This window comes from Nannospalax galili, unplaced genomic scaffold (genome assembly GCF_000622305.1).
Source record: "Nannospalax galili isolate Female #2095 unplaced genomic scaffold, S.galili_v1.0 scaffold553, whole genome shotgun sequence".
Classification (NCBI taxonomy): Eukaryota; Metazoa; Chordata; class Mammalia; order Rodentia; family Spalacidae; genus Nannospalax; species Nannospalax galili.
In genome coordinates this window covers 4,495,949-4,523,168 of record NW_008336313.1, presented here as the reverse complement: position 1 = coordinate 4,523,168, position 27,220 = coordinate 4,495,949, and the positions used below count along the sequence as shown (strand labels likewise).

At 40.8% G+C, this 27,220-nt stretch overlaps 1 protein-coding gene across 4 annotated transcripts in view; it reads left to right on the top strand.

Annotated features, from left to right (window-relative positions):
- The window catches only part of Raver2 (ribonucleoprotein, PTB binding 2), a 124,309-nt gene that overhangs the window by 25,049 nt on the left and 72,040 nt on the right, over positions 1–27,220 (top strand). For all 4 annotated transcript variants that reach the window (XM_008831063.3, XM_029562504.1, XM_029562503.1 and 1 more), the window contains exons 2-3: positions 14,968–15,034; positions 23,742–24,211. In XM_008831063.3, the coding sequence (XP_008829285.1) occupies positions 14,968–15,034; positions 23,742–24,211 (537 nt within the window). The remainder of the gene's footprint in view (positions 1–14,967; positions 15,035–23,741; positions 24,212–27,220) is intronic.

Here is a 27,220-nt window from a genome sequence, read left to right as displayed (position 1 = left end):
AGAGAAGGCCTTTGACAAAATTCAACATGCTTTTATGTTCAAAGTCCTAGAGGGAATTTGGACTGGAGGGAACATACCTCAACATAATTAAAGCTATATAGAATAAACCCATATGCAACGTCATTCTAAATGGAGAAAAACTGGAAGCACACCCATTAAAATCAGGAAGGATGTCCACTATCTCCACTTCTTTTCAACATAGTACTTGAAACTCTTGCTAGAGCAATAAGACAGGAGAAGAAAATTAAAGGAGTACTAATTGGAAAAGAAGAGGTCACACTATCACTTTTTGCAGACAGTATTATACTATACCTAAGAGATCCCAAAAGTTCCACCAGAAAACTCCTAGAACTGATCAACACTTTCAGTATAGTGGCAGGTTATAAAGTCAATCTACAAAGTCAGTAGCCTTTCTATATTCTAACAACAAGCATTTGGAGAAAGAATATAGGGAAACCCTCCCATTCACAATAGCTGCAAAAAAAAAAAAAATGTATCTTGGAATAAATCTGACCAAAGACACCAACAATCTCTACAATGAAAATTTTAAATCATTAAAGAAAGAGATTGAGGAAAACAGTGTGGAGAACTCTTAAAAACTAAAAATGAACCTACCATATGACCTGGTTATACCACTCCTTGGCATATACCCAAAGGACTCATTCTATTGTAGAGACATGGGTACAACCATGTTTGTTCCTGCTCTTTTCACAATAGCTAAGAGATGGAAGCAACCTAAGTGCCCCCCAACTGACGAGTGGCTAACAAAAATGTGGTATATTTACACAATGGACTTCTATTCAGCAGTAAAGAAAGATGAAATAATGAAATTTGCAGGTAAATGGATGGATCTAGAAACTGTTACACTAAGTGAAGTAACACAGACTCAGAAAAACAATCAACATATGTTCTTCCTCATATGTGGGTCCTAGCACCAAATCCTTTTAAATTCCAGGTCCTTTTAATAAGATGATGCTTTACAGCAGTCCCTTCTGCATGAAATAACTACCATCATCACTTCAGCTGCGCCTGATCGCTAAACATCGTCATAATTGGACTTGTTGATGGTTGTGCTCATTCATTAAAAGAGGGCCAAGCAGAGTCATTGGACCCTCACCAGAGTATCCAGCCACTCTTCCCATCCAACTGTATGTAATTTGGCCCTAATCATACATGGTCTCCTGGATTTGGGGAGGGCTACAGTATACAGTTGGAGGAAGGCTAGGAAGAGAAGGCATGGCCAGTGCTGGGTAAAGGCTTTCCAGTGTGCATACCCTCAGGTCATACATGCACCTCAGCACCCCCTCATTTATCTCGAAGCCTTTGAGAGAGAACTGACCCTGATTCTAACCACTCCAACAGCCACCAAAATACCTGAAAGAAAATCCTGAATCTGTTACTCTAGAGTCCAGCCTTGGAAGACAAAAGAAAAATGAGAAGGAACCCAATAGAGGGATGCTTTTGGAAGCCCTTGTCAAGAAATTCCAATGGACTCTCATATGAACATTTGAAAATTGCCCTGTTCTGACGTTTTTTAGTTCACTGTCTAGAACGTGTAATGCTAATTACTCTTGCCTTTACTTCTCCTTCACATCTCCTATTCACCAGCTAAGGACTTTCTTTTCCCCCTACAAATAAGAGTTATACAATTTGGGAATCTTTTAGATAGACCCACTGAAGGGGTACTCCATTTGCCTCACCCTGTGTCCCTGTCCAGCATGGAAGAAGACAGAGAGGCCTGTGACCTGATTCCCTATTGGCAATTTGGGTAACCCCTTCAGAGGATGGTGTGATAAGAATAGGAGGTAGGAATTCACTAGGCAGTTAGGGTAGAAAGATCCCAAAGAAAACTAGCCAGTTTCTTGGCTAAAACCTACAATGTCCTTGGGCCTCTCAGCAACATACTCCGTTCCAAAGGCCAATTGTCAAAAGTATTTGGAAGCTTGTATCTAATCCATGAAAGATTTTAGGGTTACCTCTTCTGAAGCGGGAATGTTAGAATAGCCAAAAGCCCCATAAAAAAAATCAATCAAAGAAGAAGAAAGAGTACATGAAGTTATCAGAAAAAAGTGATGGGGAGATATGGGAGGAGTTGGAGGGGAGGGAGTGGGCATGGATTTGATCAAAACACCTTATATGCATGTATGAAGTTCTCAATAAATTATTTATTTTTAAAAAATTAGCGGTTATTCAGATGAAGTTTCCAATGAAACAACTACCCTGAAAACAGTTAAAAATTTAACCGTGTTAAAATTGAAGTCACATCTCAGCTAATGTCATGAAAGGTCTTATAATGAGCCCTGTTGGGCACTAAGAAGCATTTACGGAACTGGAACACCTAAATGCAGTCTCATGATAAAAACTAACACAAATAAAATAACACATGTAAGAGTTTAGGAGGGGAGCTGGCAAGTGGATAAAAGTGCTTGTGGCACAAACCTGACAACCTGAGTCCAGCCCCTGGGTCTTATGGTTGGAAAGATAGGACCAACTTACAAAGTTTGTCTTCTGACCCCCACCTGTGCGCACCCACACTGATACCTGCACATCACACATCAAATAATAAATATTTCAGGATTTTAGAGATCACTGGTTTGAAGATAGTATTTGTCTCATGGATGCAGAAAGAGCTTTGAACAAATTTTAATATTCATTCATAAGAATGAAAATTTAAAAAACAGGAATAAAAGAACTCACTTCAAACTTATACATTATATAGAAACAAACAAAAACAATTGCATTCAGTGGTACAATATTGACTGTTTTCCCTAAGATTGGGAACAATCCTGGGATCATAATATTGAACTGGAAATCCTGATTAGCTCAATTCAGCTAAATAAATAATGAATAGAGATCAAAAAGGATTCAGGATTTTTGTAGACAACGTGATTGTATACATAGAAAATAAAAAATGACTGGGGTCTGGAGAGATAGTTCAGTGGTTAAGAGCACTGACTGCTCTTGCAGAGGACCCAGGTTCGCTTCCCAGTACCCACATGGCGGCTAGGAACCATCCTTAACTCCAGTTCCAGCAGAATCTGAAGCCCTTTTCTGACTTCCATGGCATTGCATGACACGGGTGCACTCATATACACGCAGGCAATACACTCATACACATAATATAAAATTAACAAAATATTTTTTAAAAAAGAAATACACTTGTAGGACTGAGAGACAGCTCAGTGGTTAAGAGCACTGACTGCTCTTGCAGAGGACCCAGGTTCGATTCCCAGCACCCGCATGGTGGCTACGAACCTTCCTTAACTTCAGTTCTAGGAACTCTGAAGCCCTCTTCTGACCTCTGCGGCATTGAGCAATATGGGTACACTCACATATATGCAGGCAATACACTCATACACATAAAATAAAAATGATAAATAAAATATTTTTTAAAAGAAAATAAAAATAACTATAAATAGGCTATCATAATTGAGTAAATTTAGCAAGATAGATATGTGCATGGTTAATATGCAAATGTCAGTGATGTTTCTATAAACTAGCAATTGTTGAAAATTAGTCAAATTATGTTGAAATTAAAAAAATCAAAATAATATAAAATGAAATACAATGAAAATAATAAAATATACAAAATCTCAATGCTGAAGAATTATTTCAGAGAATTTAAGATGACAAAAATGGAAATTGGAAAAGTATTGGTTTGGAAGGCTTAGTGCTATTTAAATCTCAATGTCTTAAATTGTGGGAATCATGGCAAATTTGGTAACAGCAAAAGGTTTCCAAATGCATAATGTAATAAAATTTGAATCTAAAGTGTTTCTGGCAGTTCTCATTTGTGTGCATCCCGAGACTACACTGCAGCCTTGGTCCTGAACACACAGCATGCACACTCTGCACTGTACATGCTGTCACACCATACACCGCCCCTAATTGCTGGCTGAAAAACCCCAGCTCTGATTTGACATATGATATGTGATATGGAAGGAATCGTGGTGACTTTTTTTGTCCACACAAGTTTTCTGCTATAGAAGCCTAGTGGCTTCATTACAAAAAACAAAGATTTGCAGTGTTTTCCTCGCATCATTCCTCAGCATGTAAGTATCAAATTAGTATGTCTTTGGACTGTATTGTGTTAGAACATTAATTTTAAGAATTGCTGTTTGAGGGCTGGAGAGATGGTTCAGTCAGTAAAGCACTTGCTTTTTAAGCATGGGGACCTGAATTTGGATCCTTGGCACCCACATAAAAAGTGAGGTGAGTCCACATGTACCTGTAACCTTAGCACTGGGGATGTGGAGACAGGATCTCAGGGCTTGATGGCCAGACAGTCTATCCAATTGTGTGCTGAATTTTGGTTTGGGATTAGGGCCAAATTTCCAACAATTTTTGAAATGGCCTGAGACAGACTTTTGCCATTTTGTACTAAATATTTATGAAAAGTGGTATTTTCAGCATTGATGACTATAAAATCAAATTATTGATTCAACTCTGAAAAATTTTGAAGATCATCTATGTCCTATAGTATCAACCGTTCAGGCAAGATTTAATTGTTTATATGAAAATAAATAAGCACATCCATCTCATTAGTGTACAAATTTTATTTTGTCTTTAATAAATACTATATATATCTAAGAATTGTTCTGAAATAAAATTCTTTTAAAAATTTTAAATTTATTATTATTTTTATTTTATATGTATTACTTGCATGTATGTAAATGCACTCATGTTGTGCAGTGCCTGCGGAGGTCAGAAGAGGGTGTCAGTAGTTAGCTGCCATGTGGGTGCTGGGATTCAAACTCTGGTAGCCAACAACCATCTGTAACTCCAGCTCCTAAAGTAAAATTCTTAATGATTTATTATCAGTACCTGTTTGATTTGTGCATTCATTTTATATCCTTATGCACCCAGGGTCCAGTAAAATTTTTCTTGGGTGAGAAGACGTGAGTAGAAATAGTTTAAGGAGTCCTGATTTGGATATCAGATCTTCCCAAAATGAGCTAATGTGAATACAGTCTGCTAGCCAGGCTTTCCACTGCTGGGACAGAGGGCCTGAGAAAAACAATCTTAAACATTTACTGGCTCACAGTTTCCCGGCGGCTGGCTCCATTGCTTCTGGGCCCACGGTGAGGCAGGACATCATAGAGGAAGGGCAAGTCGGAGGAAACTGCTCATCTCATGACAGCCATGGAGCAGAGAGTCAGGAAGAGGAGGGGGCCAGGAACAAGATCCACCCCAGCAACCTGTTTCTCTCAGCGAGGCCCCACCTCTGAGTTTCCACCAGGTCCAGATAGCGACCCCAGCTGGGAACGAAGTCTTCAACACATAAATCTCTCAAAGACATCCCAGACTCAAACTATGAAACAATTCCATTTAGAATTCTAGTAGCTTTTGTTCTTAGACGTTTATGTTCTGATCCAAAACTAATACAGGAATGCAAAGGGCTTTGAATACCCAGAGTAATTTTGAAGACGTTCAGAAGACCAATACTTACTGTAAATCTGTTATAATTTATATGGGATGATACTGGTAAGAGAACCAGACAGACCAGTGGAACAGACTGGAGCACCGGGGAATTAACCCACACGCAATATAGCAGTTCAGTGAGGTCAAGAATAGCTTTTTCAATAAAGGATGCTGAGGGGAAGTTGGAGAGCCATCTGCCAAAAGTCAGCCCTCTACCTAAAGCCACTCAGAAAAAATTATTTAAAGTAAATACTAATGTAAATGCTAAGACAACTTCCCTGAAGAAACAGTAATATCTTTTTGACCTTAGGTAGGTAAAGACTTCTTAAACATGACACAGAAAGCATCCAGAAAAGAAAACGTGATAGATTGGACTTTGTGAAAATTACTGTCTTCCTATGAAAAAGAAAATACTAAGAAAAAACAGGTACACCACAGACTAGGAAAAATACGTGGATATTTTACAAAAGACTAATATCCAGAATTTATAAAGAAATTTAAGGTTGAGCTTTACAGTTAATGCCTATAATCACAGCATTTGAGAGGCTGAGGCGGAAGGATCATTGTGAGTTTGAGACTAGCCTAGGTTATGTAGTGAGACAGCCTGAGCTACAGAGTGAGACCCTCTCTAAGAAAAGAATGGAAAAGGAAAGGAAAGAAAAAAAAATCACAATTCCAAGACATTTTATCAATTAGTAAAGATTAAAGGGCTAGCAAGAGGGCTCCATGGGTAAAGGTGCTTGCTGCCAAACCTGATGACGTGACCTAAGCTTGATCCCCAGATACCACATGGTAGGAAAAGAGAACTGACACGAGTGAGTGCTGACGGGGGACAGCTCCTCCGGGGAGACTGAATCACAGGCTGGTCACAGGCGCAGTGAGACACAAATCAGCTCAGTCGGATGATCTCAGTGATACAGCTCCGCTAGACTCAGTGATACAGCTCCGCTTTATTAGGATGAAACTAGAAGATTTATAGTGTGGAGGCAGTGGCAAAAGCCTCAGCTGATAGGTGCTCTGTAGGATGCTTTATTTACATGAGGCGGTGGGCTTCTATCAGTCAGGCTGTCAGACAATGCCTGATTATAAAAAACCTGGTAGTTTCTATGCCAGAGGTCATGTTTCCGATAAGGCATCCCTAAACAGCAGAGGTCCCCAACATCTCCCCCTGTTTGATTTAAAAATGGAGAAGTGCCATCACAAGCCCTAAGGGCCAACTTGTCTGTCTCGGGAGAATTCAAAGTCTGATAATTGACCATGGCCTGTTTTGTAGTGATTTTAGCAAATGGCAGTAACTGTCAGCAAAGAAATCTTAAAAACAGTGAGCAAGCATCAAAACAATATACAGTATTACCAGGGGGCAACAAGGGGTAGGAGCCATGTAAACAAGGGATTGCTAAGCTAACCTAATTGTTTGGTGGGTTGAAATCTTGAAAATGGGTTATTACAAAGTTTTTTGAGAGTGTTAACATCAGTTTCAACAACATTTGATTCATTTACAAAGAGACAGCGTTTTTTCCCAATATTATATACCCTCCTCATGTTCAGCAGTTATTAAGTCCAATGTTCTTCTGTTGTGGAGCACAATCCTGGTGAGAGAGTTCATTTGTCGTTAGAGAGATTCCAGGCTGTCAGTCGTGGATGCTCTTGCCTGGTCCAGCTTGTCTCAAAAATCTCCCGCCAGGTGCTGGGCTTGCATAATTGCAGCCGGGGTTTCCCGCCGGGTGCTGGGCTTGTAGCTGCTGTCGCCATAGCAACGCCTCCAGCATCCAGGGAGAGTGTAAGTTCGATCTCTACCAGCAGGGGGAAGAAGATCTTTCTCTGCTGGCAGCTCCTGAGATGTAAATATTACTGGTACACAAAAGGTGGACAAAGAGAAATTAACACAGTTTTGGGCTTTTCCTTTGTACTATAGGAAAAGGGGGGGGGTGATGCATGCTGTACTGGAGAGAGTATTGTCAGTGAGGCATTTGTAATGAGTAGGCTCACTCTTGCTGGAAATGCAAATTGAATAGTTAGCCAGTTGTTTGAATAAGGGGATATCCATTAGATGAGAGTCAGTGAAATCTTTTTTGTTCCTGGGTAGAGAAGGGTGGTATTAATTGGTACTGCTGTCAGTAGAGTCTATTGCTGGATGCACAAAAGAAGCAGTTAGACATTGGGGTAGGTGGTGAAGGGAAGAAAGTTAGCAAAATACTGAATGTACTTGTTCCAGGACATAGTTGATCTTATCTGGTCCTCTGTTTGTCTTTCCTGTAGAATAATATTATGAGTTAGCACAGACTTAGCTGCAGGTACAAGCTGTTGAGAGATATGAAAGTCAGCTGTAGGGTACCTAGAGAATACACCTGAGTAGAACTTTGCTATTACTCCAATACGCCAGAGATTGTCCCATGGATCTGATTTTTTCCTTGAAATGTTTCTGACATAAAATCTCTAGCACATGGTATTAGGGAGAGTGGGGGCTGGCTGAAGCATGGTGTTAAGCAGGATAAAGACAGCCATGAGGATGACAGAGAAGGAGGCTCTAGGAGGACATCTACGGCGTGCAGTTTCCACTAGGTCATGGATCTCTTTCCACGTGATCCAGTGTGGCTCTGGGTGTCGTCTCTGCCTCTTTCTTTTCTTTGTCTCTAACAGGGTCATGCAGGCCATCTTTTTCGTGGGCAGGGAGGTGTCAGACATTTCTGGCTGGAACCCAGATAGGCTTTGGTTGATCCTGTGGGAAAACACAAGCAAATCCTCTCCCTGTGGTCAGCAATGGATCTGGTCCTTTCCAGAGTCCATCAAAGGGGTCCCTCCATTTAACCATGATGGGTGGTACTGGGTGCGTCTTGGCCCAGTGTCAGGTGATGGGGGGAGCATCAGTCCCTCGATATACATTAAGTACATTAAGGGTAAACAAAGCTAATGTTAACTGAATATTGGGAGAATATGTTGTTTGAGCCTGTCTTTTTAATTGGTCTTTTAAGGTTTTATGTGACCTTTCCACAATGGCTTGCCCTTGTGGGTTGTATGGGATGCCAGTGTGATGGGTGACTATCCAGGCTTCACAAAAATTTTTAAACGGGGAGCTGGTAAATGCTGGGCCATTATCTGTCTTTAGCTGTTCAGGGAGGCCCATGATGGCAAAGGATGAGAGCATGTGATTTATTAGTTTTTTTGAACTTTCACCAGTTTGGGCAATAGCCCAAAGGAAGTGAGAGTATGTGTCTATAGTTACAAATACATATTTTTGTCTGCCGAATTGGGGGACATGAGTTACATCAACTAGCCAGAGGGCATTAGATTTTAGCCCTCTAGGATTGGTGCCCATTTGTTGTATAGCAGGGGTATGTATCATTGATGCACAGGAAGAGCAGGTTTTAACAATGCGTTTAAGTTGTCTGAAGGGAATGTGGGGAATCTGAGATGAAGCCCTTGCAAATTAATGTGGGTGGCATGGTGGAGGTGCTGGGCATCTGTTACACTGGCAGAGAATCTAAGGGAACGTGCCTGAGATCAAAATCTCAGGTGATTCCACTTAGCCCCCAGCACCAGCCTTCCCGCAGATTTAAGAAACTGGCAACCGTCCTAATGACTCTTAAGTGGTTGTTGCTTTACCAGGTTTTTGTATTAGAAAGATGTATAGATAGAAGGTCTTTTGTCTACACCCGTGCAGGCAGTCGGAGTCCGTTAAGGGGGCAAAGAGCCTTCAGCTGACATCAAGGAGTAGCCTTGACCAGAAAGCTTCAGTTGTTTCTTTGTCTTTAACAGTCCCACGTGAAGACTTAGACCGAAAATACAAGGAGGAAAAGAGAAGAGACTGCCAGGCCCCAAGAGTGGGGTGGCTTGGAGGCACAGCTGCCTTTTAATCTCCTGATGGGAGATGAAAGAAAGAGAGATTTCTGATCCCACAAAGGTGGGGATGGCTTAAAGGCAAAGCTGCCTTTTAATCTCCTGATGGGAGATGAAGGAAAGAGAGATTTTTGATGCTCTCCTGGTGGGAGAGATGCTCACGATGTCCCCCTGATTGGGCAGATACTCCACTCCTGATAGGAGAAAGGGATTGCTGATGCCCTTCTGATGGAAGGGATACTCACGAATTCTGCGCGTTCCAGGAGCCGCATGTTCGGGCGCCAGCTGTTGTTGTGTGCGTGGGTTGCGCTGCTGCGCCAGCTGTTGGCTGGGTGTGCGGGTTTCGCTGCTGGGTGGGTCTCTGGCTCTCTGTGGCTGCCGGGTGCTGGGAGCTACAGATCGGGCGGGTCTGCGATGGCTCTGGCGAGTGCAGACTCTGTGCCAAGGCAGGCTGCCGGGTACTGGCGGCTCTGCGGATTGCTGCAAGCTGCCGGGTGGGCTGTGCCAATCTGCAGGGGGCTCAGGCTAGCTGCTGGACGCTCTCACTGTGCCCATGGGATGTTGGCCACCGTCCCATGAGCCAAGGCGGGGAGCGCAGGAATGGCGAACACAGAAGCTTCACGAGTGAATGCTGATGGGGGACAGCTCCTCCGGGGAGACTGAATCACAGGCTGGTCGCAGGCGCAGTGAGACACAAATCAGCTCAGTCGGATGATCTCAGTGATACAGCTCCGTTAGACTCAGTGATACAGCTCCGCTTTATTAGGGTGAAACTAGAAGATTTATAGTGTGGAGGCAGTAGCAAAAGCCTCAGCTGATAGGTGCTCTGTAGGATGCTTTATTTACATGAGGCGGTGGGCTTCTATCAGTCAGGCTGTCAGACAATGCCTGATTATAAAAAACCTGGTAGTTTCTATGCCAGAGGTCATGTTTCTGTGGCAGATACTTCAAAGGTGAGTCAGGAAGAGAGTAGGAGGCACCCCGCTGAAAAGGGGAGTCTTTCCATTATGTGCCGAGCCGGCTTGCGGCTATCCGGACATGGAGAGACTGTGACCCAAACAACAGGGGTCCCCAACACTAATTGGGTGAGGTCCACCCACGGCATCTAAGGTCTCCTTGACTGAAGTCAGCTGGTGGTAGATCTTAACCACTTGTGCAAAATACTTCACAGCAATACTTAGATTCATATTTGATTAAATAATTGAATATTGTGGCTAAGTAGACACCTGAGTTTAACCATTGCAGCACCCTCGCTTACTACTTAATGGGCTACAACTTAAGGCCACAGAGAGGCCCAATTTTATATGTACAAATTGACAACACTTTAGTATCTGAAAATACTAAGTACTAAAAGTAATATAGATCAGCAGGACCTACATACCTTGTTGACGAGAATGTGCATTGTCACATCATTCTGCCATATAAGTTTTCACTTCCTGAGAAAATTAATCACCTGTAGCTAGGCATGGTGGTTTATGCCTGTAATCTCAGTATTTGGGAGGCAGAGACAGGAGAATTGCTGCAGGGTGGAAGCCAACCTGATTTACATAGCAAGTTCCAGATCAGCTGAAGATACATAATGAGAAGCTACATCAAAAACACACCGCGCACACACACACACACACACACACACACACACACACGGAGTTAATCACTTGAATGCACACAGGAGTACCACTCCTGTAGACCCTTTTGTGTACAAATGCCAATTGATAGGCAATATTGTCTACGAATACAATAATTTATAAAAAACATAAATAGCAAAGTAACATCAACCTGGTAACAAAATCAACCTGGTAACAAATGTTAGAAATACGATATCAAGTTTAAACATGATGGCCCGAAGGTTTAAAAAAGCATAATATAATACCATTTTTTAAAGGCTCGTCAGTAATACTTAGCTACATATTGTTTGGGACTGCACATCTGCACAGATGACCTGTGGAAGGGGAAGAGGGCTGTGGTCTTGGAGGGGTGTGGAGGGACATGGAGGGCTATGACAGCAGTACTGGGCTTTTAGTCGATACGGGTCTATCCCGCTGTCTTGGGTGTCTGCTGTGTTACTAGATTATGCTTTATTATTTGCCTTACAGATAATCTTTTCATATTTTCAGATTACTTAAAATTTAAAACAACATATTTGTTTTCTTTAAATTTTTTCACATTTATTTTGTGTGTGTGCATGTGCGTGTGCATGTGAGTGTGTGTACACACACACACCACAGTATATAGATGGAGATCAGAGAACAACTTTTGGGAGTTGGTTCTCTCCTTCCACCAAGTCCAGTCTGGGGATCAAATTCAGGTTGTCAGGCTTAGTGGTGGGCATCTTTACTTACTGAGCCATTTCACTGGCCCTTTGATCTCTTTTAATCCAAAGTAGTGTGATTTTAAATAGTGTACTGTAATATTGTATACTTTAATTTTTTTTTTTTTGGTCTTTTTGAGAGGTCTCCCTGCAGCCCCAGCTGGCCTGGAACTCACTACAGCAGAGATCTGCTGCCTCTGCCTCCCAAGTGCTGGGATTGAAGGCATGCGCCACCACACCCAACTTAATTTTTAAAATACTTTGTTCATATTTTTTAATACTTTTTAAAATTGCATGCCACTGTACATATGGAGGTCAGAGGTCAACCTCAGGGAGCTGGTTCTCCTTCCACACATATGGGTACTAGGGATCAAACTCAGGTCTTCAGGCTTGGCAGTAAGCCCATCTTCCTGGCTTGTTTCTTTAAAAAATTCAAAGCAAACAAACACAATTACACCTATGAAGGGCTTAAGAAATGGTGTGACTTAGGTTCTTTATTTTATTTATTTTTACTCTATGAGTGTTTTGCTTGTATGTATGGAAATGTACCTATGTGTGTAACACTGGAAGAGGCCAGAAAAGGGCATCACACCCCTTGGAAATGGAGTTATGAATGATTGTTAGCCACCATGTGGGTGCTGGGAACAGAACCTAGGTCCTCTGCAAGAGCAGCCATACTCTGAACCACTAAGCCAACTCTCCAGCCCCTGGTTTAGGTTCTTATGGAAGGCCGAGTTTCATGTAGAAGGGGCTCAGAACAGCCTGGGTGGTGCTTACAAACTTACAAACACTCAGCATGAGTGTTTATTGGCTGTCTGCTACAAATTGAAAACTGCCCTCTGCAGAAAACATTTTCTATGGCTTTCACTTGACTGTAGGGGATTCATGTGGTGAATCTGGCCAGGAAATACTAATGCCAATTAAAAGTGTCAGTTTCGACAAATTCCTTTGCTCTAAGAAATTTTTCAATGGTATTGCTGCTTTAAGATTAGTATTGTTAATAGGAATGTAGCAAAGCCAGTCAGCTCCAGGAGCTGTAAGTTCAGCCGTTCCAGGTCTGCATGGCAGAGCTCAGAAGAATTTTGGCAAATGCCTCCTAGAACTGTCAGGGTTGAAGTTCTTACTTTGGTTGAATTGCTCAGATGGAGGGGCGACCATCAGGGCAGAGAGAAAGGTCTTTGTTGGAAGCTTTGTAAGGCCTTCCAGTTGGCAAACAGCATCTTGCACCTGAAGCACAGACAAGCTGTGATTGGAAATATCAATGTTAAGAAACTCAGATTTCCAAGTTGCCCAATGCATCTTTGGTACTGAAGTTTTCTCTCAGGCAATTCTCTTACTGAAGGAATTGGACAGTGAGCCATCTGTTTATGGATGCGTGATAATTCGGAGAGCTGTATCATGTTTCCTTTATCCAGCACTTGACAGCTGCTCACCAGCGAAAAGAAAGATGAGGTTCTGTGAGAGCAAAATAATACACTTGATCCTTTCAAGTCAAGCCTTCTCTGTGAAGTATTAAGTTAGTCAACTGGCAAGATGTTTGTTGTGCAATGGAGAAGTTATGTTTGCCTTAAAAATAAGTCTGATCAAATGTTGAACATACAAGATAAATTATAGTAACATATAAACTAATTTGTATATTGATCATAGTGCCAAGCGATATTTCACAAAACTGATGTGTGTGTTTTTAAACATTTCTAATAAAGCTTACTAATGAGCAGGATTAAATGGCGAACCTCACCTTTATCTTTTGTATGATAGATTATCATTTTCACCCGGGTTATGTTTTTATACTTCTCCCATCATATCTCTACCCGCCTGTCCCCTCTGCACTGCATTCAAAGGGCAACTTTTTCAGAAGGTACCTGTCCTCTTCTTTATCTTCCATTCCTGGGTTGCTCTTATGATACAGAACTGTACTTGTGATTGTTTTGTTAACTACTAAAGACGGTGTGGTTCCTGGAACCTTTCAGAATCGGTCAAGTTGTGGGCGCCACTACCTCTACTTGATTTCCTTCTGTTTTGGTTTTCTGATTTTTTTTTAGCATGTGTGTAGGTGTTGTGGTGTGTATGTGTATATGTACATTCATTTGTGTGTGAGTACATGTGTGTGTGTGCGTGTGTGTGTGTGTGTATGTGCACTTATAAAGGTATATATGTGCACCTGTGTGTGGAAGCCCAAAACTGACATCCGGAGTTTTCCTCAATCGCTCTCCACTCTCTTAAGGCAGGGTTTCTTGCTGAACCCAGAGCTTGCTGATTCTTGCTAGTGTAGCTGGCCAGCAGTCTCAGGGATTCCCTGGCTCTCCTGGGATTGCGGGGAGCCACCACACCTGCCTGTCTTTTATGTAGGTTCTGGGAGTCCACACTCTGGTCTGCATGGTTACCCAGCAATTCACTGAGCCATCTCCCCAGACCCTGCTTCTCTGACTTTTACTATGAGTCCGATGTCTTCTGCCCACTAAAAGCCAAGTTAAGCACAAATTATAAGAATTTCAAAGAATAGAATAATTGTAAAGAACTCATTGAGTGAAACATCACTATGGGTACCTGTGTTTGCTTTGCTTGTTTGTTATCTTTGCTGTCTAGAGCAGGTTACTTGTGGCTGTCTAGTGTGGGGTCAGATTGTCCACCTGTGTGAGAATTAACTGACATGTAACAGCTGTTAGGAGTTTGAAATTTTTCAGTACTCAAAAAAAATCCTATTTCCTTTGATATGCACGTGAATATTTACTGCAAGCAAAATGATACAAATAAAATATAAATGTATAATTTCATATATCATGTACTATTAGGAGTCAAGGGGAAATGAATTGAATTACCCACAGTGCTTCAGTGCTGTTAGTTGTTTTAATAACCAGGAATCCCTAAATTAAAATTCTGTAATTCACTTAGCATAATAAATGCAATATACATTTATTTATTATCCACGTTTGTTCTATGAGCAGTTACAGGTGTATTACTTGCTCAAACCTCAGTATGTAGAATAATTCAATACTATATATTTCCACAAAAGAGGCATAAATCAGGACATGACTATGGTTGACCTAAGGGGTCACATTCTGTGGAAAATTGTCAGAAAAAGCTTTGTGAAAGAGCATTTGAGGTGGGATTTCCGAGCATGGGTATGATTTCAGGCAGCTTGGGCAGCATCAGCGACAAGCTCGCCCCATGTTAGACTCGGCACAGGTGTGACTGGAAGTACAGAGTGAGGTGCAGGTACACCTGTGATGCAGTAATGCGCCATCAGAGCATGTGCAGGTGTGTAGTTGGTAGGCTGTGATTGCTTTAACGCTGGATTCAGGAAAGACTTCCTTTTCACATGTGGTAGGGTGTGGTTCAGAGATGCTCCACCCACTAACTAACTGATGCACTTACTGAATTCATGGTTTTGTGTCTTTCAGGAGGTTCATGATCTATTAAAAAACTATGAATTAAAGTACTGTTATGTGGACAGAAATAAGCGGACAGGTAAGATGCCAGTTCTAAGCACTTGATTTCATTTTGATTTTACATAAAGGAACACTCCCTGTCTTTTCATGATTAATCACAGAAGTCTTTTTTCGGTGCTAAGGATTGAACATAGGGTCTTCCACGTGCTAGGTAAGTACTCTTCCACTGAGCTATATTCCCAGTCCTTGATAGAATTCTTAAGTATCAAATCCTATCAATGTAACAGTTTATTTTCTGAAGATAATATTAGTATCCTAAATTTTAGCCACATAAAATAATGTACTATTACTAGATATTTAGGAATTTTAATAATGAATGGTGAAGGGCTGCAGAGATGGCTCAGTGGTTAAGAGCACTGGATGCTCTTGCAGAGGACCTGGGTTCGATTCCCAGCACCCACATGGCAGCTAACAAACTGTCCTTAACTCCAGTTCCAGGGGATCTGACACTCTCTTCTGACTTCTGTGGGCATTGCACGACACAAGTGCACTTACACACATACAGGCAATATACTCATACACATAAAAGAATAAACAAAATATTAAAAAAATAATGCTGAATGTTATGTTTAGCAAGTGTTCTTTGAGGACTTGGTGGGCTTCCATTTTAATAATGTTACTGGGCTTCATGAGCAGTTTGTGTATAATTTGACCTTTAGCTTAATAAATTAAGGAGTTTAGTTTTTCTGTGAGATTAGAATGAAATTATTTCTTTTAGCATGTAATATTTGAATGCTTATAAGATTTTGAAGTAATAAAGTATGGAGAGATGGCTCAGTGGTTAAGAGCACTTACTGCTCTTGCAGAGGACCAGTTTCGATTCCCAGCACTCACATGGCAGCAATGAACAGTCCTTAACTCCAGTTCCAGGGGAATCTGATGCCTTCTTTTGACCTCTGCAGCATTGCACAACACGGGTGCACTCACATACATGCAGGCAATACACTCGTACACATAAAATAAAATTAAAAAAGAAAGTATGGAGGATGTGACCACTGTGAACAGTGTGCTTCATTATGACCACCATGTACACATGTGCTGCACTATGACCAAAGTAGACACATGTGCTCCAGTACGAATGACCACTGTGCACACAATGCTCCAGTATGACCAACATAGACACATGTGCTCCAGTGTGACCACCATACACACATGTGCTCCAATATGATCAGTGTAGACACATGTGCTCCAGTATGATCACTACATACACATTGCTCCAGTATGACCAATGTAGAAATATATGTTCCACTATGATCACTGTAGAAACACATGCTCCAGTATGACCACTGTACACACACATGTTCCAGTATGACCCCATACATACACGTGTTCCAGTATGGCCACCATACACACAGATGCTCCAGTGTGACCACTGTAGATACATGTCCTCCAATGCAAATAGTTTATCTTTAAAAATTATAATTAGGGCTATACAGCTGGATGGAAGAGCACTTTCCTAACATGTGAAAGAAAATGGGTTTAGTCCCCAGCATATGCTCCCCAAATATGTAACTAGAGCCCTAATGTAGATAATGGAATGTTTTTTAAAAGCAAAAACAAATGATAGATGCAAAGGTAATCCATTTTCCACCACTCTTCCTGCATTCCTCATCCAGTGGGTAGCACTTTAGAGAATTTGTGCGTGTTTCTAGTATGTGGTAAATGTGGTCATCCCTAGAGCTGTTCCAGATTCTTCTTTTTCTTCTGGGTTTAATAAGATAAGATGCTATTTCCTTGTCACTTTTTGAAGTCACAAGGGTGCACCTGATGTGCTTTTTGATAAGTAAAACAAGAGTGGACCCGGTACGTGTACTCTGGGTGAAGAGTTCAGCACCTGCATTGGTTCTTTTCCTGTTGTTCTACTTGCTAAAGCATTTGCAGATAACAGAGCCCCTTTCAGCTCAGGGGGGAGAGTGGCAGTGAGAAGCAGAGCCTCCCTGCTTTCCGTGTCTCATGAAGTGCAAGCAAGAAAACCTTCGGATTAGTTACAGCGCTGAGACTGTGTGGCAGTTTTCTTGTCACAGTATCTTGACTAATACCAGCAATTTTTCTGTCTCTGTACTCAGTTACTGGTATTGTTCCCTGTGTTTTTTTGTTTCAAGCTTTACATAAATAGTATTGTACTTTTTTTTTTTTTGGTCTTTTTGAGACAGGGTCTCCCTGTAGCCCCAGCTGTCCTGGAACTCACTATGTAGACCAGGCTGGCCTTGAACTCACTGAGATCTGCCTGCCTCTGCCTCCCGAGTGCTGGGATTAAAGGCGTGCGCCTAGCAACTTGCCTTTTTTCTTTTTTAACTCAATGTTGTTTTTCAAATCTTACCATGCTGGTACATATAGCTGCAGTTCCTTGATTTAAATAGCTACATATTATGTTGTGTAACTTTCTCACAATTGACATACCCATTTCTAATAGGCATGTAGGCACTTGAACCTGTCTTGTATTTCAGACGATATTGCGATACCATTTAAAATGTGTGTAACTATTTTTGGACAATTGATGTGCTTGGTTACCTTTATGCACAATTTCTTTGCTACCAGATGTTAACTAAGGGATCACATATGGTCTTCCAGTTCACACAGGAAGGGAAATAATGTTGTTGCTACCAGACATGGTGACAAATCTCATAACTCATGGCGCACCAGGAAGAGTAATAATACTCAGAAATGCTTTGCCTCAGTGGTGGGGGAGGAGGTTAGGCTCTGCATTAACTGTACTCTTGTCCTGTCTAAAAAACTTAAAAGCAACACCAAGATCAAATTGTTTCTTGGTAATTTAAACATCCTAGGACAAAACTCAAAAATATTTATATGAGCAGAGAACTCAGCACTCAAACAAGGTAAAGATTACAGTATCCGGTATTCAGTAGAAACTTACCAGGCATGGTAGAGAAGGAACTAAATAAGACTCCATATGAGGAAAAAAATTAAACCAGTTGACACTGACCTAGAATTAACACAGATAAACTAATGAAAACAGGCATTCAACTGCTTTTCAGAACTAAGCTTTACATACACAGAAAGGCACAGAAAAAAAAAAATTAAACCAAAACTGATTATGTTAAGAGGTACGGAAGACACAAAACCTTACCGACAGCAGACTTCCAAAGACAACAGTGTTTGAGATGAGATACAGTGGCCAGGATTAATGGATAATAGATATCTCAGAAGAAGAAATGAATGAATTTAAACATAAGAGTAGAAGTTTTCCAAACTGGAACAAAGAGGAAAGAGACCATAAAACATGAACTGTTTTATTAGTGAACTATGGGACATTTTCAAGAGTCCTAATTTTTGAAAAAACTGGAATTCTTAAAAAGGGAAAGAGGTAACATAGACAAAAAATATTTGAAGGATTAATGCCCCCCCCCACAAATCTTACAAGTTTGACAAAAACCTCAAACTCATAGATCAACCAAATCCAGTCAGAAAAGACCAAAGAGAACTACAAAGGTACATTGCAATCATATTGCTTATGATTAATGCTAAACAGAAAATCTTAAAAGCAGAAAAATGATGCTGGAGAGATGGCTCAGTGGGTAAGTTTGAACGCTTGTAAAAAGCTGGGCTCTTTGTGTGCCTGTAGCCCCAGCTTTGGGGACAGAGACAGGTGGATCCTGTGAGCTCACTGGCCAGCCAGCCTAACCAAAAGAGTGAACTTCTGTCTTGAGGGGATAAGACAGACAGAGAGCAGTAGAGGAAAATACCTCACATGCTCCTCTGACCTCAGAACGTACATGCCCTTGCACACTCACATACATATACGAGAGAGAGAGAGAGAGAGAGAGAGAGAGAGAGAGAGAGAGAATGGAAAAAGAGGGTTGTTATCTTTAGAGAGATAAAGGTGGCCAAATATTTTAATATGAGTAAGAAGTAAGAAGGTCACAGGACTTTTTTTTTTTTAAAGAGAAAAATAGTTAACATAAAATTCTTCACCCATTGAAAAAAGCTTTGAGAACTGAGGGTGAAATAAAGATGTTTTTCAGCCATTCAAAAATATTGAGTTTATCACCATCAAACTGGCATTATAAGGAATTATTTAGAGAAGTTATTAAATCAGAAGAATATGACCCCCCCCCCACAGAAACAGGTGTGGTCATTATGGGAGTAGAGACTTTCTTTACTATTTAAGTTTCTTTAAAAAATGACTGATTAAAGCAAACAAAAACAGTGGTATACTGTGAAGTTGATGACACAGGTAGAAATACGATGTGTAACAGCAACATTGCACAGGAGGGAGAAAGGGAAGCAAGGGGCATGTCCTGTGCTGAGCATGAGGTCGTTGAATACCCCTTAACTGATAGGTTGATGAGGCCTGCTGTAAGCACAAGTGATCTGCTAAAACAAGACAACAAAACCCACATTAATAATATTAAGTGATGCTGCCTTCGATTTCAGTAGCTATGCAGTGTCTACAGATGCATGTAATTAATAAGCAGATTTATAAAATATAGTACAGTTAGAAATCATAGCCCTATAAACAGAACTTTTCTGTGCCAGATACAAGGCTATTATTGTATCAAAATATGGTACATAGAGAGAATTGTCATGCTTTCCATCAAATTTGTTCCAATAATAAATTTGATAGCAGACCAAGCAATAACTTATACAAGGATTAGAACCAATTGTAGATTAAAAATTCCCTGGGAACATAGTGATAGAATCAATCCTGAATTCCCTTACAAACTTCCTTCCATAAAGTAGTCTTGCTACTTCAAGAGCCAAAGGAAGAAACTTTACTTTTCTCTAAGGAAAAGGTCAGAGAGCACGCAAGTGCTCAGCTTGCTCTCTCCACTTTCATACAGTCGGGATGCCTTGCCTAGGGAATGGTGCCACCCACAGTAGGCAGGTCTTCCAGCCTCAGTTCAGTAATCAAGATAAATCTGCACAGATATGCCATAGGCCTACCTGACCTAGATAATCCCTCACTGAGACTCTTCCCAGGTGATTCTGGATTGTATCAAGTAAACAACAAAACTAATCATCACACCAGGCAATAAAGGAAGGTGAGCAGTTTGGAGGTATTTCTTCCGTCCCTTTGGCAGGGATGAAGATGATGTATGTATATTGCAGAATATATACACACACATATTCACATACATATGCATCTGTATTTGCACATTCAGGTGGGACTCACTGTCTGTCTGTCTGTCTGTCTGTCTCTCTCTGTCTCTCTGTCTCTCTGTCTCTCTGTCTCTCTCTCTCTCTCTCTGTGTGTGTGTGTGTGTGTGTGTGTGTGTGGAGTTGAAGAGTGGATTTGGCAGCTATTACAGGTCTTCTTGGGACTCCCAGACTACATTATTTTGCTGAATTAATTGATTGCATAGTCCCTCTTACTTCCTTTTTAATGAAACATTTGTATCTTTGTTAAATGTCTGCATCCCCCATTGGATTGTCAGCTCAGTGATGAAAGGGATGTTTCCTGTTTTAATCAACAGTGCTTGGCAGATGCCTAATCTGGCAATTGGTGCATACTATTGAATAAATGGGAAAGGACTTGGCTGCCTCAGGAGAGGATTGTGGACTAAGAGGAGCAACTCTGGCTTTAGCTAACTGAGTATGGCCATGGGAGCATTCCCATGTGTGAATCTGCCAGGAAGGACCTACAGGCTGCAACCTTGCAGGTGTAAGCAGAGGAGACCAATGTGGCAAGGGAATAGAAGGAGAGCTCAGACGGGTATGCGGAGGCTCAGGAAAGGATACAAGGAACTTAATAAGGGGAATAGCTATCCGCTTCAAATTCCCTAACATTCCAGCAGCAACTCATGTTTTTTCAGATGATACAGGAACATAATTAGTATTAACCAACTGTAGATTGGCTTGTATGTTTTAGGAACAGAGCTAAGTGGTATTTTATGACATAGAATCTGTGATGGTTAATATTGTCAACTTAATAAGATAGAGTCACCTAGAAGACAAATCTCTGGTCATGTCTGTGAGGAAGTTTCCAGATTGACTAATAGAGGGGGCAAAAAAACCCCTGAAATGTGGGTGCACCATTCCGTGGCCTGGGGTCCTGCACTATGTAAAAAGGAGAAAGTGAGCTGAGTACCAGCTTTTGCTGCTTCCTGCTTCCTGACTATGGATACTGTTTAATCAGCTGCCCTGAGCTCCTGCCTGCCCGCCATGATGTATTGGTACCCTCAAAAACTCCAAACCAAAAATAATACTTTATTTTTGGTCTTTTTGAGACAGGGTCTCCCTGTAGCCCCAGCTGGCCTGGAACTCACTATGTAGACCAGGCAGGCCTTGAATTGACAGAGATTCGCCTGTCTCTGCATCCCCAGTGCTGGGATTAAAGCCATGCACCACCATGCCCGGCTTTAATGCTTTCTTTCTTTAGGTTACCTTTGTTGGGTTGTTTTGTTACAGTAATGAAAAAAGTAATATAAAACCAAAGTAATTTAACCTTTAAAAAGAGTGGACTTTCCAGAACAGCTATAAATTGGGGAGGGGGGGGCGCCCACCCTTCTGTAAATAAACCCTCACTGTATGCTCTGTTAGCAAGCCCAATAAACTAGTTTGGATTTAAAAAAAGAAACAAAACTAAAAAACAGAGCTAATGGAAGCCTTCATTATTCCACCAAAGTTGACCTCATGTTGGCATATTACTGTTTTTTTTTTTTTTTTTGGTCATTTTGAGACAGGGTCTCCCTGTGGCCCCACCTGGCCTGGAGCTCGCTATGTGGACCAGGCTGGCCTCGAACTCACAGAGATCTGCCAGGCTCTGCCTCCCAAGTGCTGTGATTAAAGACGTGTGCCACTATGCCCAGCTTTGGTCTTTGATTTTTCTTTTTTCTTTTTTCTTTTTTGGTCATTTTGAAGCAGGCTCTCCCTGTGGCCCCAGCTGTCCTGGTACTCACTATGTAGACCAGGCCCAGGCTGGTCTTGAACTCACAGAGATTTTCCTGCCTCTGCCTCCCAAGTGCTGGGACTACAGGCGTGAGCCACCACGCCTGGCTTTAATAAAAAAATTATTATTTTTATTTTATGTGTATGAGTGTATTTCCTGCATGTGTGTGAGTACACCCATGTCCTGCAATGCCGCGGAGGTCAGAAGAGGGCTTTGGATTCCCCTGGAACTGGAGTTGAGGAGGTTCGTAGCCACCATGTGGGTGCTGGGAATCAAATCTGGGTCCTCTGCAAGAGCAGTCAGTGCTCTTAATCACTAAGCCATCTCTCCAACCCCGGGTCCTTGATTTCTTATCCCTGCTTTTCCACCCTTAAACTTCATTGTGTATATATTTTTATGTAACCTGCTTCAAGTTATTTCTGGATAAATGTGTTAAAAATTGCTTCTCTTTGGAATAATAAAAATATTCTAAAAAAATCAGTTTTTCTCGGGAGGCAGGCAGAGGCAGGTAGATCTCTGTGAGTTCAAGGCCAGCCTGGTCTTCATAGTGAGTTCCAGGAGAGCTGGGGCTACAGGGAGACCCTGTCTCAAAAAGACCAAAAAAACAAGTTTTTTAATGACTGCATGGCAATTCATTCTATGAACATATCAAAATTTCTTTAGCTCATTTCCCACTGTATCTCCAGTATTTCACCATTATAAATAAATACTTAATAAAAAATTTGCATATAAACCTTAAAAAAAAGGTTAGAAACTAAGAGTTATACTCTACAAGATGGCAAAGCTGTTTTTTTCTCTAGTGTTGGAAGAGTTACCTGGTGCTTTGGCAATGGGGTCCTTGGCATTTGGAGACCACGCTAATGAAAAGTGCATTGCTCTAAATGTTAAAGGCACACTGTGGTGAGATGCTCAGACTCTGAGAGCTGCATGGACACTGAGGCCAGCTGAGGAAAGATGGAATGACTCATGCTGCTGAAATTCTTCCTTTTTCTCTTCCTGTTCATGTAGTTGCTATGAGCCACATACTACCGTGCTGTTCTAATGGAATCTAGGTAAATCAAACGCTTATTTGGAGCAGTTCCACTCTCTTCTCCATCGAGTAGGAAAGGGAGGAACTTTTAAGAGAGTAGTTTACTTGTGGTTTGTGGCTTGCCCTGTGTTATTTCTTTAAAGCGGAGGCTTTCAAATTCTTTTAAACTGTTCATATTCTTTTATGATGAGAGATAAATTGATATAGCTAAAATTTAATTTTAACAAATATGCATGTATATGATATTTCATTATTTTACATTGCATTACTTTATATTTGGGATGTGTGTGTATGTGTGTGTGTGTGTCTGTCTGTCTGTCTGTATGTGTGTGTATGCTTGAGGCAGGGCCTCACAATATCAACTCTGTAGCCCAGGGTGGCCCTGGATTTATGATCCTCGTGCCTCAGTCTCACATGTGCTGGAATTCCAGGCATGTGTCAGCATGCCCAGCTTATATCATGTTTTTTAATTGCATACATTGTCACATGCATTTGTTGTTGTTGATGAAAATTTTTTGGTAGTTTTAAAAACCGCTTTACTAAGATTTGAGGTTAAAATGTTTGTTTAAGCTCAGAATTAAGTCTTTTTTACATTTGATATTATTCATCAAAATAGTATATGAATTGATATACATACATACAGGGGTTGTTTGAAGCTAATTAATCTAATTTTATTATGATTTCTTTTTTTAAATTGCATTTACTTTTTGTGTGTGCACATGTGCATATTCATGTGTGCAGCAATGCACATATGGTGGTCAGAGGAAAACTATTTCTTACTGTGGGCCACACAGGAAAAAAGGAAAGTGGTAACCTAGAAATTCAGTTCATTTTCTTATCTTACAGCTTTTGTTACCTTATTGAATGGGGAGCAAGCGCAGAATGCAATTCAGAAGTTTCATCAATATTCTTTTCGAGGCAAAGAGTTACTGGTGCAGCTCCAGCCCACAGACGCTCTGCTGTGTGTCACCAACCTGCCTGTCTCTTTTACATTAGAAGAGTTTGAAGAACTTGTTCGTGCTTATGGAAATATCGAGAGGTGTTTTCTGGTCTACAGTGAAGTTACTGGCCATTCCAAAGGCTATGGGTTTGTGGAGTACATGAAAAAGGACTTTGCTGCCAAGGCGAGGCTGGAGCTGTTGGGCAGACAGGTGGGAACGTCAACACTCTTTGCACAGTGGATGGATGTTAATCTATTGGCCTCCGAGCTCATTCATTCTAAGTGCCTTTGTATAGATAAACTCCCTAGTGACTACAGGGATTCAGAAGAGCTGTTGCAATTTTTTTCCAGTATCCATAAACCTGTGTTTTGCCAGGTATGTATTTTTAAGAGCTCATTAAAGATACTTAAAATATCTACATATATCTACATATATATATTCTATGTTTATATCTATACCCCAAGTTTGTCTTTCATATCCATACGAATATCACAGTGGATGGCTTGATTCTGCTCTAGTCTATAATGAGGACTCTAATTGCATGAGAAATTTAAAATCAGTTCCTTCTGTTGATGGGCCCAAGTATATTGTTTTGGTTCCTTATGTCTTAGCAGATCCATGTCTTACCTCTCTTCCATTAACCCACTTGTCTCTCTAACTCTTGTTCATTACCTTCTCTGGACCAGGCACTAGGATAAGGGTCAGAAATGCAGAGAGGAGGTGGTATCTCAGTGCCTCAAGTTTTATAGACTAGAATGGCAAGCGGAAAAATTACTGCACATTCCATATGAAGAGTGATGTGATGGAGGATAGCAACTGCTCATAAAGGCTAAGGTGGATGCACATTTCTGTCTTAATGGAGCTGTGGTGGGCGAGGCTCATAGAGAAGATCCTGACCACTGGCGGGAGTAGGGAGCATCCACAAGCACTTTCATCGTAGTCAGAAGAAACGTATCTGAACGACTGGGCAGAAATACACTGTGTGACTCTTGTACTTATAGTTTTGTGACAACAGCTGACCGGTTCTTTCTCTTACATGGCTTCATTTGTTCGCTTTCGCCTCCTCCCTTCCATGTTCCTCCTCTTTCCTCCTTCCCTCCCCCCTTCCTCCCTCCCACTGTCATCATCTCTCCCTCCCCCTCCTTCCTTCTCTTTCGCTCTTCTTTCTTTTATCACATACTTGTGGAATTCCTACATTGCAGTAGAAATTTTGGAATTGGACTGTGCACATGAATGTGTGTTTAAATTAACAGGTAGAATTGAGTGTATTAATTATGCTGATCCTGATGCTATAAATTATACACATATTGTGGGATGCCTAAGCCCAGCTGACCAAGCATGTATTATCCACAGAATTATCTTCTATGACAAGAATACTCAGCATCCACTCTGAGCACTTTTATGGAATATGGTGCTATTCATTGTAATGCAGCAGTTTTTTTTTAATAATAGATCTGAACTTATTTTATTATCTAACTGAAAATTTATATCCTGTGACCACCTTCTCTATACCCCCTACCCAAAGCTGTCCCAGCCACTGGATGTCCCACCCCCATTCTGCTCCCTACCTCTGTGACATCAACTTTTTCAGATTCTGCATATGAGTGAGATTATACAGTAATATGCACATTGTCGATGGATGCTGATGCCTTTCTTTTTCTTACGCCTACTGATCCCAGTAAAGTATTAAAGAAGCCATCTAAGAAGTATATGAAATGAGAATATTTTGAGACAAACCTTTGATCCAATATCTTTGCCCATTTATTGACAGTGCATTGGCTGATTGATATGCTGTTCTTGATACTAAGAGTTATATAGTGATATCACTCTCTGTGGCCAAATATAATTCCTTGTATCTTAACAGAGAGGCCTTTGGAACAAATGTGAGGGGCAAAGCCGTGTAGCATGCAGTGTATCTGAACTGTAAACCCAAGAGTTGACAGAGACCTTACAGATTATCCAGGCTAGCTATACACTAAGAGAAAATGTTTGCTATGATTCTTTTGAGTGACTCTTCACTCTGCAAAAATACTTGAAGATGGTGGGAACATGTCTCAGTGGTTCTCATACTGAGCTGAAATAACCCACTCTAAAACCACTCCTGCTGAGGGTTTTAAAGTGATTTTGTTTTGAAAGTCTTAAAATGATATGGTTTATATATGAATGGATGTCATCATAATGAAACAATAAATAGTAATGTTTTAAAGTCCCACAAGCTTATTAAGGCAACATGTGTACAGCTCCTTATCTATGGGTATGTCAGATTTGGGCTCTTTTCCACGGTAAGGTGGTAGAAAGTGGATTGAAGACACACTCTCTTGCCATCAAGAAACCAAAAGGATGACTGGCATTTGCAGCTCTGTCTTGAAGACGTGGGTTAGATTATAAGAGGAATTGAGTTGTTAGAGAAATATTTGGAAGAGGTAGGTATTTTTCCTTTTGCCTACTTGTTTGTAAAAAGTTTTATGAAAAGAAAACAACTGAGGACAGTTTTAAAAGGAGTGAAGAGCTGGAAGAAAAAAAAGGAAATTCAGTCTAAGTATACCAACAAATTCAGTCTAAGTATACCAACAAATTCAGTCTAAGTATACCAACAAATTCAGTCTAAGTATACCAACAAATTCAGTCTAAGTATACCAACAAATTCAGTCTAAGTATACCAACAAATTCAGTCTAAGTATACCAACAAATTCAGTCTAAGTATACCAACAAATTCAGTCTAAGTATACCAACAAATTCAGTCTAAGTATACCAACAAATTCAGTCTAAGTATACCAACAAAGTAAAAGAAAGTTGTTTCTTTTACCATTGATTTTTATTATCTAAAATTGTGCGTGTGTGTGTGTGTGTGCTTGTGGGTGGATACAGAGATCAGGATACTCAAGGTTGTTCCTCCTGGAGCTAAAGTCATAGGCAGACATGAACGGCACGATGTGGGTGCTGGGAACCGAACTCAGGTCCTCTGCAAGATCAGTGCACGCTCTTAACTACTGAGCCGTCTCTTCAGCACCCCCAAATTAACTTTTTAAAAAAATAGTTTTTATTGAATTTTTGTGTATTTTGTACAGAACATCTCCAACAATATAAAAGCTGGACGTGGCCCCTTCCACCTGTTTTCTTTTAGCTGCACTAACTCTATTTTCCATTGGTAGGTGGTCAAATAATTAGAATGTATCCACGCTCTTAACTACTGAGCCGTCTCTTCAGCACCCCCAAATTAACTTTTTAAAAAAATAGTTTTTATTGAATTTTTGTGTATTTTGTACAGAACATCTCCAACAATATAAAAGCTGGACGTGGCCCCTTCCACCTGTTTTCTTTTAGCTGCACTAACTCTATTTTCCATTGGTAGGTGGTCAAATAATTAGAATGTATCATTGTCTG